This window comes from Protopterus annectens, chromosome 13.part0 (assembly GCF_019279795.1).
Source record: "Protopterus annectens isolate FY-2018-M chromosome 13.part0, PAN1.0, whole genome shotgun sequence".
NCBI lineage: Eukaryota > Metazoa > Chordata > Ceratodontiformes > Protopteridae > Protopterus > Protopterus annectens.
The window spans coordinates 617,776,841-617,795,278 of record NC_056747.1 but is presented as its reverse complement, the minus strand read 5'-3'; the positions used below and the strand labels follow the sequence as shown (position 1 = coordinate 617,795,278).

The 18,438-nt window shown below is 44.3% G+C and overlaps 1 protein-coding gene across 3 annotated transcripts in view; it reads right to left on the bottom strand.

The window, feature by feature from the left end:
* The window catches only part of TEX14 (testis expressed 14, intercellular bridge forming factor), a 3,435,352-nt gene that overhangs the window by 986,917 nt on the left and 2,429,997 nt on the right, over positions 1-18,438 (bottom strand). For all 3 annotated transcript variants that reach the window (XM_044054283.1, XM_044054282.1, XM_044054281.1), the window contains one exon: positions 89-176. In XM_044054283.1, the coding sequence (XP_043910218.1) occupies positions 89-176 (88 nt within the window). The remainder of the gene's footprint in view (positions 1-88; positions 177-18,438) is intronic.

Sequence of the window (18,438 nt, the reverse complement as noted above, 5' to 3'; positions counted from 1 at the left end):
CTTAGAATTATATTATCAGTAAGCATTTCATATGTGAATCAGTACAAACTCATTTGATTAAAAAGTCAAAAACATAATGGTTTTATACCTGATAAACGGTGTGAAACCGAGTGTATGAATCCCAGATCGATCTCCACTATCTTTAACTGATGGCCAATTAAATACCACATTTCTTCCTTAAAAAAAAAAACAAACAGATTTATTACTAAAAGATACAACATGAAGTTTAAGTCCACATTTTGTAAGATATCGTGTTTCTCAGAAAACTACCACAAAATAAAAATAAAAAAAGATATGCAGTAAGCAAAAAGCAGTCTAGCTACAGATAAAGAGGAAACTTTAAGAATATAAGCACATAAGAATTACAAAAACAGACTTGTGCAATACAATATTAAAATGTGCAAAAGACCATCTGCCATAGGCTGGTGTTATGTCCAAAAAAAAGAAGTTATGTCCTTACCATAACGTTCCGTGTGGAGTGTTCATCTTGCCTTTGTTCTTACACACGGGTTCGGAGCCGATCCTCGGCTCCGAGTCAGCCGCATCACAAAGCTCTGAATCTCAGAGAAGCTCGAGACCAGACTATATCCTACAATCCTCCCTGCCATTACTCAGATCTAGTTTGCAAACAAACCAGACCGATAACCCAATACCTCAGGTGCAAGAACTACACACTCTCTCAGGCATCCAGAGACACTCTCTCACCATAGTAAATAACTAAGGGTAGTAGCATATACCCCATGAGACACAGGACCATATACCCTGAAAGGGGTTACGACATTTCAATCAGAATCTAGTCCTACCCATTCTTCCAAAACACGTGTGTGTGTGTGTGTGTGTGTGTGTGTGTGTGTGTGGGGGGTAATGTAAGAACAAAGGCGAGATGAACACTCCACATGGAACGTTATGGTAAGGACATAACTTCTTTATGTGAGAGTGTTCAATCTCGCCATTTGTTCTTACACACGGGTAGCGTCCCTAGCTCCGTCACCCCGAGTAACTCATGGAAGAATGTTCCTAAGCACAGTGGAACCAAAAGATGTCCTGTCTTTGGAGGCTTTGTCAACTCTATAATGAGTGATGAAAGTATGTGGCGTAGACCACGTGGCTGCTGCACAAATGGTGCCCAAAGGCAAGCGAGCTGCATGAGCCAAGGAAGTGGAAATGGATCTGGTAGAATGGGCCTTAGGTTTGGTAGGTAAGGACTGATTTGACTTAGAGTATACAAAGGCTATACAATCAGCAAGCCATTTAGATAATGTACGTTTTGTAATTGCCATGCCCTTTTTATTGTCTGCAAACGCGTCAAAGAGCTGATCTGTCTTCCTGTAAGTTTTAGTCCTATCCAAGTAAAATCTTAACTGCCTGTGAACATCCAACTTGTGCAGCATATACTCCAACTTGTTAGTATGGTTCTTGAAGAAGGTAGGGAGTTCTATGGATTGGTTAATATTTGTGACGGAACATACCTTTGGAAGGAAAGATGGATTTGTACGTAAAGAGACTCTATCTGGATGGAAAATCAAGTAAGGTGGTCTGACCGATAATGCTTGCAGCTCTGAAACTCTTCGAGCTGAAGTAACAGCTACAAGGAAAAGTGTCTTCCACGATATGAACTTTAGGAGGCAGGACGAAGCAGGTTCGAAGGGTGGCAACATGAGTTGTGGCAGTAACAAATTTAAGCTCCATGGAAAGAAAGGCTTCCTGACGGGCGGCCGAAGATGGAAGGTTCCTTTCATAAAAGCCTTACAAAGTCTGTGAGACATAATGGGAGAACCGTCCTCACCAATATGGAAGTTCGATATGGCCGCCATCTGTACTCTTAGTGTGGAAGTAGAGGCTCCTTCGTGAAAGAGGATAGATAAAAATTCCAATACTTTATGTAGAGGAGCTACCAGAGGGTCTAAGTTTTGGCTAGACGCCCAGTATACAAAGCGTTTCCATTTACTCCTGTACAGTTTTGTAGTGGAAGCCTTATGAGAAGCAACCAGAATGTGTTGAACTGCCGGAGAAAGTAGATCAGACCTGGCTAGGCAGGGAAGCGGAGCAGCCAAGCTGCTAGTTTGAGGGACTGAAGAGACAGGTGAGGAACTCCTGACGAATGGGTCAGCAGATCTGGTACTGGGTCCAGAATCCACGGTTCCTCTGTTTGATGGGCTCGAAGAAAGGGGAACCATATCTGCCGAGGCCAGAATGGGGCTATGAGTATTACTGTCCATTCCAGGTTCCTGGCTTTCTGTAGAAATCTGGGAATCAAAGGAGTAGGTGGGAATGCATATAGGAGACCCGGGGGCCAATCGTGTATCAGTGCTTCCCTGGGGACATCCCCCGGAGGGGGTAGAAGGGCAAAGTAGCTTCTGCATTTTGCATTCAACGGGGAAGCAAATAGATCGCAGCAAGGCTGGCCCCTTCTGCGGAAGATCTTTTTCGCCATCTGTGGATTGAGGGACCACTCGTGAGGTAACAGGATGGCTCTGCTCAACCTGTCCGCAATGACGTTGGATGACTCCAGGATGTGCGTTGCTATCAGAAAACGACCCGTGGACTCTGCCCATTGCCAAATTCTCATGGCCTCTCTGCATAACGGGTAAGACCTGGTTCCCCCTTGCTTGTTTATGTACCAGACCACAGACATGTTGTCCGTCTGAACTGCTACCGTTCCTAGAGGTAAGAGGGCTTGGAAGTGTTGCAACGCCAGGAACACCGCCCTCAGCTCCAGAACATTTATGTGCAGGCTGTACTCCATGTAAGACCATTCTGCTTGGACTGTTTTTCCCTGAAATAGACTCCCCCCACCCTATCAGAGAAGCGTCAGTGGTTATTGTGGCCGTCGGACTGGGTAGAACAAACGGACGACCCATAGTGAGATCCTGACTGTACACCCACCATGAGAGATCTCGTCTGCAAGAGTCTGTTATCAGAATCTCGTGCGCTAGGGGTAAGTGCTGGAATGACCACTGTGCGAAAAGCAGCCATTGGAGGATCCTCATGTGTAATCTTCCCATAGGAACTGCGATCAGGGACGCTGCCATTAGTCCCAAAACTTTCAACACCAGTTTGGCCGGGGCTTTCTTGCTCTGTAGTAGAAGAAGAACCTGTTGTTTGAGGGTTGACGCCCTTATTGGAGGGAGCTTTAGCAGTCTTAATCGTGTATCTAGGTCTGCTCCGATGAATGAAATATGCTGTGAGGGCGATAAGCAAGACTTTTCGAAGTTTATCGAAATCCCTAGGTGGGAACAAAGGTCGACTGTGTAGTCTCTGACTTGTATGAAGCGACGCTTGGTGGTAGCGGTGAGGAGCCAGTCGTCCAGATAGAGAAACACCTGGAATCCTTGTCGTCTCAAGTGAGACACAACTACTGCCATGCATTTGGTGAATACCCTGGGGGCTGAGGCGAGTCCAAAGGGCAGAGCTCGAAACTGAAAATGACTGGCTCCCAGCCGGAAGCGCAGGTGATCTCTGGACGGTCTGGCCATCTTGATGTGGTAGTACGCGTCTTTGAGATCTATCGAGCACATCCAATCGTCCTTCTGTAAAAATGGAAGGATCGACTGAAGCGTGACCATCCGGAACTTTTCCTTCTTCACGAAGGTGTTGAGATTGCTGAGATCTAAATTTGGTCTCCAGTCCCCTGTCTTTTTTGGAACTAAAAAGAACCTTGAGTAAGTTCCGGATTCTCTTTGGTCCGCCGGGACTGGTTGGATGACTCTGTTTTTGAGCAGCTTTGAAATTTCTATTGCTGCTGGGCTTCGCAGATGGGGTGGCATATCTGGAAACCTTCATTGTTGAGGTGAGTTGATATGAAGGGGATTTTGTATCCTCTGGTTATAATGCTTTTTACCCAGGAATCCAAAGTAATATTTAGCCAGGCCTGTGGGTATAAAGCCAAGCGACCCCCGACTGCCTCCAGAGCAGGACAGCCGGGCCTCCGTTCAGGAGTGCTGGAAAGGCTTCCCAGGGACGGTATCCCTGTCGCCTTGGTTATGCGGACCCCCTCTGCCGCCGGGGTGGCATCTTCCATTTCTACCCCCCCTCTGCCTCTGGAGGGGGCATCACTCTGTGTGGCTTGGAAAGATCCCTGAGTCTTACGGAACCACATTTTCCCGCCTCATTGCCCTTTGGGGTACGGTCTAGTTGGAGCGGAAAAACGGACCCCGACAGCACACAGGGTCTTTCCCTCTTGCTCACACCGAGTCAGAGTCTCCTTCACCTTGGGCCCGAAGAGTGTGGCACCATCAAAGGGGGCGTTGGCAAAGGAAGACTTGAAGGCTTCCGCAAAGGAGCACAGCTGCATCCAGGATTGTCTTCGAAGAGCAATCACTGAAGCTGCAGCTCTACTCGATCCTTCGGCAGCATACGAGATGAGCCTCATGGATGAGTTTGCTATGGAGGTAAGGGTGTTAAGTTGTGCTGTTACCTTATCTGAAACAGCAGCATCTGTGTTACCCTGGAGGGTATCTGTCAGCTCCTTGATGAGATCCCTCTGTAGACGTGTGAAATGTGTCAAATAGTTTAGTGAACGCATGGAAAAAGTCGCTGAACTAAAAACGCGCTTCCCGTATCTGTCCATAGTCCTAGAATCCTTATTAGGAGGAAGAACAAATGAGGAAGACTCAGACATCTCCTTTTTCGTGGCTGCCGCCACCACCATAGCGTCGACCGGAACTTCCTTGGTGAGATAAGTCTTGTCCTGGGGGGTGGTGATAAATTTGCTTGGTTTTCGAGGGACTGGTTCCACTGTGTCAGGTGTCTCCCACGCCCTTCGAGCAATCAATTCCATTAATTCATCGAAGGGCAGAGTCACCCAGGAGGTAGAAGGTTGAGCCCCAAAAGCCTTCAGCAGCACCGACTTGTCCTCAGTGGGGGCTAGGGACTGCCAATCACCCCTTTGTTTCAAGATCTCCAGGATGTCCGCAAATGACACATCCTCAAAGGGTGATTTTGGGGACCCCTCTGCCTCATCCAAGTCGGCGTCAGACGTTAGAGATTCCTGCGGGGAATCTATGTGCCTCCTCTTGCACAACCTTTTCCTCAGGACCTCATCAGAGGGGGCTTCCGGTGAGGCCTCCAAGGAACAGGGGGAACTTTCTGGGGGTGGCTGAGGCAATGGGGCTCTACGCTTTGGATGGGTCATGGGGGCAGAAACAGAAAGTGGCCCTTTAGGGGAAGGAGAAGACGCCTCTGTTGAAGTGGTTGTCTGTGCAGACAATACCTTCCTCATAAGGTCAAAAGCCCCTGAACCCCGGGCCGAGGACTCCCCCGGTTCCGAAGGACACGGGAGCATCCCAGACACGGGGGCCGTGGGCTCCGACCCCGAGGACGGAGCCGAGCCAATCTGCGCCGAGGCCCCGAGAGGGAGAGTCAGCACCGAAAGGTCGGTACGACTCTCGGTCCCGGAACCGAGGAGAGACCGTCGGCTCCGCGACTCACCTACCGGTTCCGAAGGAGTCGAAGTCAATGGTGTCGATCGTGCAATGGACGGTTTCGGCACCGAGGGCTCCACTATCATCAGCTCATCCTCTCCTGGCTCCGAGAGCTGGATGGGTCTCGAAGGAGGACCTGTTGGAGACATGGGGAGCCCTTCTAGTTTCGACACCAATTGGGAGGAAACTGCAATCAACTTGGAAAGGGCCGTGTTTTCCATGAGTTTCTGCACGACACGATCCACATCTGTCTCAGATAACGGTCTGGAAGAATGGGTCGAAGGGGCCGAAGATGGCACCGTCCGAACAATGGACGGTGGCGGCAGCTCCGACACCGGTTCCAAGATCTGGGGCTCAGTGAAAGATAAACGTTCGACGCTCGGCCCCGAGGTCTGTGGAACCGGCCAACGAACCTTCAAAGATGTACTCGGAGCCGATGACATGGGCTCCGACATCTTCGACCCCTTCGAGGACTTAGAAGCCTGAACCGATTTGTCTAAAGCCTCTTGAAAGGCAGACTTAAGCAACCCTCTATCTATAAGCTTCCTGCGTCTATCTGTCATGACCCTCCCACTAAAGGAATGACATATAGAGCAATCCTCTTGCAGGTGGAGAGGGCCAAGACAGTAAACGCAGGACGCGTGGTTGTCAGTGATAGACATTTTCTGCCCACACTGACATCTTTTAAAGCCGGATTTAGCTTTCTCCGGCATGACTGTAGTAGAAGTAATGACAATTAACTAGGTTTAATAACAAGAAAAAGACTATCAAAAACTAATTAACTAACTTCTATATATGTATAAAGTGAATATCTATATAATTGTAAAAGAACACTCAAAAAAAAGCCACACCAAGAGAAAAAAAGTAGGCCTCAAAAAGGTGCCTTAAGAATAATATTGAGCAATATTATAATAATAATAACACACGCACACGCTTCTATACTATACTAACTCTTAGAAACTTATTTTTACAAAAAAAGAAGTAGCTTATCTGAAAAAAGCAAAAAGTTATCAAATTCTCCTCTGGTCCGAGCTCGCCTCGATCCGATCTGTTGCAGCGGCAAACTAGATCTGAGTAATGGCAGGGAGGATTGTGGGATATAGTCTGGTCTCGAGCTTCTCTGAGATGCAGAGCTTTGCATTGCGGCCGACTCGGAGCCGAAGATCGGCTCCGAACCCGTGTGTAAGAACAAACGGCGAGATTGAACACTCTCACATTTAATTTTTCTGCCTTGTACCCAAGCAGTGCATGAAGTGGGTATCAGAGAATGAAAAAATAATGGAAAAGACTATGGGGAATTCAGAAAGGCTTATGATGATGTGAAAGCCTTATCTCAGAAGTTTTCAGCATCACAAACAGCTCTCCCACTGAGGTTTTCTTCTTGAGGGGCTGCAAAACAGAGAGGAGTCATGCTTTGAAACTTGCATGCTAATGCAGCAGTCCAAGGCAGTGACTAATTCTCATTAGCCACGCGCTTTGCCCCAGAAATGTCTATATCTCTCAATTTGCTTGTTTGGCTGAGTAAAATTTTATTCTAAGAGGAGAAAAGGGAATTTTGTCTCCCCTTCACTTCTATGAGAGCGCACTTTTGCAGAGCAAGTTAACTGCAACAGAGCTAAGGGGAGGGTGTCGTAGAAAAGTGAATCAAAAAAGTAACCTGACCCAAATGTGGAATAGAAGAAAACATTTAACAACTCCGTCCAAAGCCTGTGATCCCTTACTTGGTCATAAGGTAGTAAGTCCCCATTTTCTCTGGGACTTATGCTGAAAGACAGAGATTGTATAGCAGTCAGTTTTATGGTGCCTTGTAAGGGGCTCTTCCCATTCATGCAGGGGCATATACCTAGCATAGTTTTTTAGTTGCCAAAGTGATTTGAGATATTCTGCCTCCAGGTTGCCAGAATCACATTTCTAATGTCTGGCTTTAGGGGAGGGTATTCAAGCATCCTCACAAAATACACTCCCAGACACTGGTAGGATGAAACACGGATTCAGGATTATTCTAAGCTATTCCTAAAAATCCTGAGAGTTTTTCAAAGGAAGGGTGATCCAGCATGCAGGTAGGCACAGGGTGGACTCACTACTCTCTTCTGTCTTAGAGACAATGGCCTATACATCCTGACTCCTCACCAAAGTCTGAAAAGAAGAAAATTCCTACACTCCCTCTTACCAGTAGGCGTAAGCTTGAACATGGTCTTTGAAAAGACAAGCAAAGGAGAGATATTCAGTGATGCTTACTGACTGGGAGCCTTGTGACTTTGTGCCATCTGAAAGCAGGATACATAAGAGATGCCTGTGCAAGGCAAATGCAAACTTCAGATCATATTTCCTTAGGATCTTCTCTTATACCAGTAACGCTAGCTGTCATCAGATATTAAATATTTATATGATGTCTAGGCCCACAGTCAATTAACCCGGCATGACAAGTCCTTAAGCATCCTATTCCCTTCAGTCAGGACTGGCTGTCCCAGTTGAGCCTGGGGAAAATCATGGGATGGAGACCTGAACCAGAGTTACTTTAGACCACAAATCAAGTCATGTAAGGGGCTACTCCAGTAAATCAATGAAGTCTGGCATGGCTTCCAGCAGACCAGCCAAGGGCCATATAGTCCCGCCAGCCTGAGAAGCATTTGTGCTCAGTGGGGGAGCTGATGCTGCACCTCTTGCAGTTCACTCTTCTCATATCAAGGCAGAAGAATGATATAGAAAAGAGTCCATTCTAGCCAAAGACAAGTTCAATATACTGGAATGAGAGTATATTGTCTCCATTTCTGGGTAGCATAGTACTAAGCAGTTGAATCATGGCTGTTTTTCATTGATCTTTACCTCATACTGTCTGCTTTATTCTGAGATCAGGTTAGCATTCCTCCTGTCTGTTAGAAAAGGTTTTAACTGTACTAGTCTGCTCCTGCTGGAAACATTACAAAAGCTACTTTGAACATTTGGTATTCCATATTTAACTCAGGAAAACTGTTTTGACATTTTTCTACATTATTTGTACTGCACTTAAATTCATTTATTTATTTTATTTTTATTTGACATTTGTTTACCGGGGTGATCTGACTGGGTCTACAGAATCCATTTTCAGCAGAGGCCCGGGGATAAAAGCTTCACATAAAGTGCAATACAAACAGATTATAGTTCAAAAACAGTACAAGTGACATGAGGACTACTATACAAAAATAAGTTGATAGACTGTAAGTTAGGTTACAAGATATACTACACATCTGGACAGTTCTATACAGTTACATCATTAATGACAATTTTAGTCATTCTAACAACATATACATAGCCTATGAGTAGATAAACTGTACAAAAGTATTATGTAGGTAGTATAATGCATGACATCTTCTTCTTTCAGCTGTTCTTGTTAGGGGTTGCCACAGCAGATCATTGGTCCTCAGAACAAGTGGCAGTAGAGTTTTACAGTGTCAAGTTGCCAGCCTGGCACCCAACCTTCCTCAGAAGGCATACACAAGCACACACTCATACCTAGGGCCAATTTAGAGTGTCCAATCCACCTGCAGCATGTCTTGGGAATGTAGGAAGAAACTGGAGCACCCGGAGGAAACCCACGCGAACACGGGGAGGACATACAGACTCAACACAGAAGGCACCCCAGCAGAGAATCGAACTGGAGAACCACTTGCTGTGAGGTGACTACGCTAACTGCTGCACCACTGTGCTACCCACTTAAATTCATTTAAGTAATCCTGCCAAATTTCTCTTGTTTTGACTGTTTTTTTTCTGCTTAATTTCACTGTTTGCCATATTTCACTGTCTGCACTGTATACATCTGTCTTGGTTCAGGCCTGGTATGGGAGCCATCTTGAAACAGTGATGGTTGCTTAGCGACAGTACATCGATTACTGCTGTTTCTCAGTAGCCTAGCACTCACCAGCCAAATTACATCTGTTTTTCATTGGTCTTGACTTTCTACTGTCTGTTTTATACTGAGATGAGCTACGCTCAACTGTGCTGAGTGCACCGTCTCTGTAGTAGTAGTAGTAGTTGATTAGAATTCATATGCACAACTGAAGTTTTTCCTCAGACATCAGTGTAAAAAACTTTTTTTTCCTTCCTCTCTTGTGTGACTGCCACCAGCTAGCCCTGAGCTTTAATAGTTTGAGTGTATCTGTGAGGAACTGCACAGGCTTGGTGCCTGCTCCGCAGGTCTGCACACTGCTATCTCCTACAGGCTCAGTTTGACTGCGTAATCTCCCTATGTCCTTCTTCCCCACATTTCTTTCCACAAGATCCTACAAATAATAGCTCTGGCCAGCATGGAGGAACAGCAGTCTACCTTTCCTTCCATTGTCAGTCTTCTAGTACTTGGTATCCTAAGAAAGTATAATAACGAACACATACTCACTGAAAAAGAACTCTTGCTGATTCCATCTGCAAGAGGTTTAAATGCATAGCTGATCTGGAGGTAGCCCACTCAAAATTTCATGCACTCAGAGCACCATACTGTTTCACCCACACTCATACAAATGCAACATCCTCTTGCTATTAGCACAAAACAGTCATATGTTGATGCCATTAAGAAATTACTACCTAAGCCTTCTAGACAAATAAACAGTAGGTATCAGTGAACCCCCCCCCCCCCACAAATATATCTACTACACACACCTCTTCATCGTCATGTCACAAACAACACAACACATCTGAGCTTAACAAGAATAAATCAACTTCAGGAAGCATCATACTAACTGGTAACTCCATTGTTAGGTATACTGATTCCATACTCACCAATATGAACAAGGACAGAATTCGTTATCATCAACAACCCACTTTCCCCCCATTTTCTACAAGGGATCGGGGTGTCATGTCAACTGCTGTCATCTCTCTTGATTCAGTGCCATTCTCCTACCTTCTTTGACAGTCATACCTGACTGTCGTATGTCTTCAATCACACAATCCATCCACCTCTTTACTAGACCCCCCTCTTTTCCTCTTCCTGTCTGTTCCAATCTTCTTCACCAGACTGTCTTCTGCTTTCCTGCACATGTACCTAAACCACCGTAATTTATTCTCTTTAACTTTCTCTGCAACTGGAGCTACTGGGCTTCTGCTCTGATACCCTCATTTCTTCATCTGTTTCATAGTGTGTATTCTACCACCCATCTCAGGCACTTCATCTCCATCACCTCTAGCTTCCTCAACTACTTTGCCTTTACGACCAGTTTTCTGTATCATACAGTAGTACTAATCACACCACTGTTTGTACACCTTACTTTTCAGCATCTTCGGCATTCTTCTGTCATACACTACACCTGAAACTCTGTGCCAATTGTCTGAAGCCTTCTAATTATATCTTTGGCCTCCTCATTCAGACTTCCCCTCTCCTCAGCCACCCCTCCCAGACACATGAAGCTGTTAACCTGTTCCACTATTTTCCCTTCTATCTCAATTCTCAGCTTTTTCTGATCTCGCCCCATTTTCGGCCATTATAACTGTCTTACCTGTACTCAGTTTTATTCCATGTGTCTTCAGTTTTGAATTCCATTCCCCTGTCCTTTGCTGAAGTTCTTGCTCAGAGTCTACCTGTAATGCCACATAATCTGCACAAAGCACTGTTCATACTTGAGTCATTGGGTCCTTGTACATAGCCTACACTAATTATATCAATGTTTTTGGGACTTCAGACCACTGCAGGACTGCCTAAATCAGTTGTCTTGGGATCCTGTCATATGCTTTCTCCAATGTCTAGGAATGCCCAGTTGGACTTTTTCTTCCTCTCTACCTTCTTCTCAGCAAGGACAGAGTTATAGTTTGCTATCTCTTGGAACCCAAGATTGTTGATATTTCAAGAGTCCTTCAGCCGTTGTCCTTCTCTAAGTGTAACTATGACATGATCACAGTCCATGCTGGAGTGAAAAATCTGGCATAAAAACTCATGAAAACCATGCAGAAGAACTTGCTGGAACATGCTATGCATGCTTGTATCAATGATAACACTTTGGTCTTGAGTGGTATCCTCTCCTCAGCAAAAATGATGCCAAAATTCCAAGAAAAGATAACTGATTTCAACAAATGGCTAAACAGCTGGTGTCATTCTACTTGGGTCCAGCATGGTCCCCCTGGTTCAAAATGCTCGACAATCATTTGTTTTGCCAAGGATGATCTAAACCTCTCATTTAAGGATTTCTGCAAACTGACCAAACCCTTTGCTACTCCCACTATCCCTTTTTTTAAGCAGAGTTCATCTAATGAAAGTTGAGTAAGAACCTACAGTAACAGTAAATGTTCAAACAGATCACTCATTGTTACAGTTTTACTGACAACTGGGGGGTATCCTGTCTAGGATACCATGATTCCAGCCAGAATAAAAACGCCTAGGCTCCTTCTTCATAGGTTCATAGGTAGGTACTAGGCTATTAGCCCAAGGGCCTATATAAGCCTAGCCAAAAAGGTACCCTGGCTTTCGCCACCCAAGAAAATCATTTTCCTGTGCCCCTGTCGAGCACAGCCACAGAAGTGATCCCTGGGGTGAATATCCTATTCCCCATCCAATCATCAAGATTTTTCTTGAAGAGTGCTAATGAGGAGCTCTGTTTGACATAGACAGGTAGTCTGTTCCAGAGTATGGGAAGTCTCTGGGACAGGAATCTATCCCTCCAGCATGTTCTGTTTATTGTGGTGACAAGGTTTGGGTCCCTAGAGCGTGTAGCTCAGAGGGATTGGGATTTCTTTAAGTGGAGCATGTCCAACAGCTCTGGGTTTGACATAGCTTTGTATGTTAGGCAGAGATCGCCTCTGAGTAGGCGATATGCGAAGGAGTAAAGCTGGAGTTTTTTGAGACGGTCTGTGTAGGGCATCTGTTTGAGAACAGTAATCCTCTTTGTGAGGTATTTCTGTGGCCTTTCCAGTTGATGTAGATGTCTTGTGAGGTACATACCAAAAGGGGCGTTGTACTCTATAATGGGTCTAATGAGTGATGAGTAGAGGGGAACAATGACCTCTTTTTTTCTGGATGAGAAACCTTTTGTGATGAGGTGAGCCACGTAGAAGGATTTACTGACCACTGTTGCGATGTGATTATCAGAGGAGAGACTACTGTCCACCTGTGTCCCAAGGTCTCTTATCACACTTTCGGCATTAAGTAGACTACCACTTATGTGGTAGTTTATGGGTACAGAGTTTTTACCAAAGGGGATGACAATACACTTTTTGGCACTGAGCTCCAGGCCATGGCTTTGACACCAGGCATCTGTCTCAGTGAGGCCCTTTTGTAGTATGTCCACATCGTTAGGAGTTTCGATTATGGCTCCTAGTTTGCAGTCATCTGCAAACTTTGTTAGCCAAAGACCTTCTGCGTTAGCCTGTACTTCAGAGAAGTAGATACCAAACAGGAGAGGACCCAGGACTGAACCCTGTGGTACTCCACTTGTCACTGGTCTGAAGTCGGATTTGGAGTCTGCTACTTTCACAGTGTGGGTTCTGTCCATGAGCCAGTTGGCAACCCACCTTGTGACATAGGGATTTATACCTAGTTTAGTGAGCTTATCTATAACTACAGAGTGGGGGATGGTGTTGAAAGCCTTGGCGAGATCTAGATAAGCTGTGTGAACCACCTTACCCTCATCTATGGCTTTGGTGACTGCTTCAAACAAGTCAATCAGGTTTAGGAGACATGATCTGCCTTTTACAAATACAAACTGGGTACGGTCCAGAGTTTGGAGATTACCAATGTCTTTGTTTATGAGTTCCATGATGATACGTTCCATGGCCTTGCAGACCAGGCTCGTCAGGCTAATGGGGCTGTAGTTCCCGGGGTCCGTCATGGCTCCTCCCCCTTTGTGGAGTGGGATAACCGTCGCGGTGCGCCATTCAGTGGGCACAAAGCCTGAGGTGAGCCTATGATTGAACATGGTACTTACGTAGGGTGCCAGTTCATTCTGTAGTTCGTGTAGAACGCAGCCTGGGATATTGTCATGTCCCATGGATACTGTGTTCTTGGCTTTGGAGAGTGTGTTTTCTTACCTGTGCAGCCGTGATTACAGGAACTTTGCATTCTTCCGGTATAGAGATGGGCCCTCTAGGGGGTGAGAGGGGGGTAAAGTTAGCACTGAACCTATCTGCCAGGATGTTGGCAATATCAGTTGGTTCTGTATATTTAGTGCCATTGTGCTGTAATTCACAGCAGATCTGAGTGTTGCCATTGAGATTCTTGACATAGCTATAGAATGCTTTGTGGTTGTCTTTAGAGTCAGTGGCAATTTTGTTTTCGTAACTAGCTTTGGAGGATTTTATGAGGGATCTCAGCTTCTTACTGAGGTTGACCAGGGAGTTCCTCCAGTCATGGGATTTTAATCTTTTTTGCAACAGTTTCTTTCTTCTGTTGTAGAGTTTGTTTATGGCAGAGAACCACCAGACTGGCTTCCTTTTTTTGGAGGATAGCATCATGTTTCTATTAGGGATAGCATGATCCATGCACTTGTGTAAGTGCTTCTAAAGTGCATTTGTGTAGGATTCAGCAGTCGTACCTCTATTGTCCGTCTGCATGTGTGTCATGAAGTTTGCCACTTCTGTCTTAAGAAGTGTGAAGTTGGCTTTGGAGAAGTTTTTTACGGTGGTTTCCCTAATTGAGGGTGGGGACGGGATGTGGATGTCTAGGGTAATTAGCTTGTGGTTGGATCTGACCAACGAGGAATTGACCTCTGGTGTGGAACACCGGTTGCCCATGTTGGTAATGACCAGGTCTAGGATATTGCTGCCCCTGGTGGGGGTGTGAATAAGTTGATCCAAGGCGCTGGAATTTATGAATTCCGAAAACGTTGAGCAAAAGAGTTGGTACATGAGTAGTTTTCCCAGTTAATGGTGGGGTAGTTGAAATCGCCCATTATTAGGGTGTTGGGTTGTACCCTAATACTTTACAGTGTATCAAGAAATGAGGAGTGGGAATCCTGGGGCATGGTGGGGGGTCTTTAGCAAGCTACAATTTGGATTGCGGTCTTGCCCAGAGTTAGTTGCACTTGGATAATCTCGGATGCATTATGCTGTGCAGCTAGCCTGGAGGTGTGGATATCCTTAATGAATATGGACACACCTCCACCTTTAGTGCTTTGTTCCGGGTTAGGTGGCCGAAAGGTGTGGTATGAATTATAGCCTGGTAATACAATGCAGGGGTGCTCTCTGGAGCTTTGAACCAGGTCTCTGTCACTGCACAGATATCGATGTTCTCCATTTTAAGGAGTGCCTCGAGTGAGTGCATTTTGAGGTTTAGACTTCTAGCATTGAGTAGCATTACCCTCAGATTTTGCTTGTTTGTACCGGTTACGGTGGTGGATTTGTCATTTGAACCTTGCCTAAAAAAGGCACTATAGGGTTGGCAACAGCCTTAGCCAGTATCCAGAATCCCAAGGGCAACAGGTGCAGGCCATCTTTGGCAAAGCATCGTGGTCTGTCGATCATGTCGTCCCAGGCAGACAAATACTGGATTCCCTTAGAATGACACCAGAAGCTTAGCCAATTGTTGAAGTCAATCTTGCAACATACATCTGCCCTACGACCTATGCACAACATTATGATCTGGAACTTAAGGGATATACAAGAACAAAAATCTTCAGAGCTTTCTTGTCCCAGGAAAATATTTGTCTGAAAGAAACACACTAGGAAAAGGGTCACAGGTATACAGAGATAAACAGGGAGATAACAAAAGTAAAGGTGCTCTTCAGACAAAGGAAGACAGAAAGTTTGAAACTTTGAGGAAGGGAGGAGGGTGGATATATTGCAACAGTGATCCACTTGAACATCCACTGTTAATAATTTCTTACACAACTTTACAATGCTCCTCATTAGATCACTAATGCAGTACTGCTGACAACTAGAAGGATTCCCAAAGCTGAGGAGGTTTGAGGCAAAGAACTGGAGTTCAATATCCCGCATAGAATGGCCCTAGCAAGACCACATCTGGCTCTTCAATAACATCATTCTTATAGTAAAAGTGTGAATGGATGACTAAGTGACTGCTTTCAGTATGGATCTAGAATCCAGACCCTAGCAAAAAGCTCCAGATGATGCAACTGGCCTAGCAGAGTGAGCTTTGACTAACTGTGGGCAGATTTTTCCACAAAAAGAGTAAAAAAAAGAAAATGTCAAGAAAAATCTACATGGAGATGGTCTGTTTAGAAACCGTGAAGATATAGCTTTTCCCTCAAAAGAAACAAACAACTGGTCAGATTTTCTGCTGGAGTTTGTCTTCCCCAAATAGAATATTAGTTACTTGTGGAAAGCTAGTAAATTAAGGATCTCCCCTCCAGTTTGTGGGTTAGGAAAAATGTAGGAAGACAGACTGAATTAAAGACATTTCAGTGACCACCTTAGGCATAAAAGAGGGGGTATTCCTAAGGGTAACCTTATCCTTATGAAAAATCAAGAATGATGGACAGTACATAAGCGTTTATAAGCCTTAGAATGAGCTTAGAGAATGGGCAAACTGTACATCAGCACCCTGATTGGAGAACGACCGTTCTCCAGCAGGGTATTAATCTACAGGTAATGCCCGCTGAAAAACAAATCCACCACTTCACGGCAGCATATCAAGCTGTCATGGAGCTCAGACTGAAAAAAAAAAAACTAATGGCTGCCATTACTTTGCACTCACTAAGCAGCGCTTTTGCTGTTTATCGAATGTAAAAAAAAAATAATAGAAAACAGTGTTTGTGTGAGTGTATGTATGTGTATGAGTATGTTCATGTTTCTGTCTCTGTGTGTGAGTGAACTTGTGTAGTGAAAGCAGAGGAGACTGTGTGTGAGAGATCGAGAGAGAATGAGAAAATGGTCCTGTGTGCATAGCTGTCCACTGTCCACAATTTTCACAGAATGTCCAGATTTTTTCCTCATATTTTTTGTCTGTTCCTCATAAAATCTGTGGTTTTCTGAAGTTCTGTGGTAAATCAGTGAGGAGTGAATTCATCAAATAATGACAGGCATTTGAGTTTCATGCTTGATATCTTTCAGAAAATGCATCGTAATACAAGACCTTTTGTTTTAGCAACTTTCTAAGTTTATAAGAACAATATTTAAAATTTGGCCCTATTTTTGGGGCATTGTCCCACCATTATTTTGACTTTGTCCAGATTTTTTGTACTAATAGGTTGAGTTATGCTTATGTGAGTGAATGCCAGTATGAAACCAGAGGGGATTGCGTGTGTATATGTATGTGTGTGTGTGAAAAGTGGAAGAAACTGTGTATGACAGACAGAGAGAATGCGCTCTCTATAAATAGTTGTTTTACTTATTTATTTTGTTAAGTACCATATTATTTTTTATATATATTTTTGCTATAAAATGCTTCCTCCAACACCGTTAACATATACTACAGAAAGTTTGAAACACTAAGTGGAGGAACTCTTTTACATCAAAAATATGTACAAAAGATAATATAGTACTTTAAAAAAACAACAATTTCACAGAGAGCCCATTCTCTAAGTGCAATAATGCCCACCAGGGTGTGTGTTAATATCTAATTAATGCCTTTCCAGGGGTGTAGAGGCCGGATGCCGCTGGGTGGGCATTAATTACACATTAACGCACTCTCTGTTGGGCATTATTGCTTACTTACAACTCTGATACAACAGTTCTGTCTTCAAGGTAAAGAACTTTAAAATATGCAAAACAGGCTGGTTCAAACAGAGCAAGAGCTATTTTTTCCCGGACACTGTTCAGATCCAAAAAGAAGGGATGGATTTTCTTGGAGGCCTGATATGAAGGCTGCTATTTAGGAACCGTGACCTCATAACATGAAGAAAGAAGGGGATCTATAGGCAAGCAGGGTGAAATGGCTGGCAGATGCCTCTTGATAAAGGTGCATGTTAGCCTGAGTTACGCACTTCGCACAAATACTAAAGGATAATAGGGATACCCAGTCAACAAGAGTCCTGTCCTGTGTTATGACACCAGACAGAAAAGCATTTGATTTTCTTCTAGTTAGTTTCCTTACCTCATTTATTACCCACAGCACATCCTCAGAGGAAAGGTGTCTGAAGGAAGTTACAACCCTGTTATCCAAACTGTCAAAGTCAGTGATTCTAGGTTCAGATGAATGAGAGAGCCCTTCTGCTGTGTAAACATGCCTAGCCTGTGGGTTAACACATTGTCTCTGTCATTGAACAAATAGAAAAGAAAGCAGAACCAATGTTGTCTGGGCTGAAAGGGAGTCACAAGCAGCATTTTAGGTCATCTTTCTGAATCTTCAGAAGGATCTTTGAAATGAAAGGGAGGGAAGACATCCAGGTATTTTGCTTTCCATGAGACTGATAAAGCATACATTTCCCATGCTTCCCAACAAGGAACACTAGTATTGACCAGTCAAAGTGGTTTGCTCAGAATGGAGACAAAAAGCTCTGTTCAGGATCTATTTGTTAGGGTCTCTCTTAGATCTGCTTATATAATCTGCCATTATATTACTTTCCAATGGGCTCTAAGTTGCCTGAAGAAAAAGACTGGATGAGTAACAATATCCCAGCCAGCCTACAAAGATAAATGGATTTTCTTCCCCAACGTTTTGATATACCACACGACTGTGATATTCTCTATTAGGACTTACAAAGTTCTTGGAGATGTTTGGTGAACAGTCCACATGGCAAATACCACTCTTTCATCTCTTTGATGTTTATGTGACTGCACCTTTCTTGCCTGGATCAGATTCATTAGATTTTCATGCCCACTGAAAATATTTCTCAGGCAAAATGAAAAGCATTTGTTATCTTCTAGAGGAAAGAAAACACAGAAAGGGAGAAACTGGATTAAGTGCTATCTGGTTTATCCACCATAGGATTTCTTTCTTCATAAAAGGCAAGAGAGGAATTGGGAAGCATGGAGAGTGGAAAAGTCGTGCCTAAATAGATTTTGATGTTCCAATGAATCTTCCTCATATGGAGTCAGGCAAAGGGAGTCATCTGTTTTGTAGCACCATGTACCATAGGGCTCTAAGAACTGCTATAACAGAAGGACTTTCCAGATGTTTGTACACTACACTGGTCAACAGGTTCATTTCATCTCTCATAGG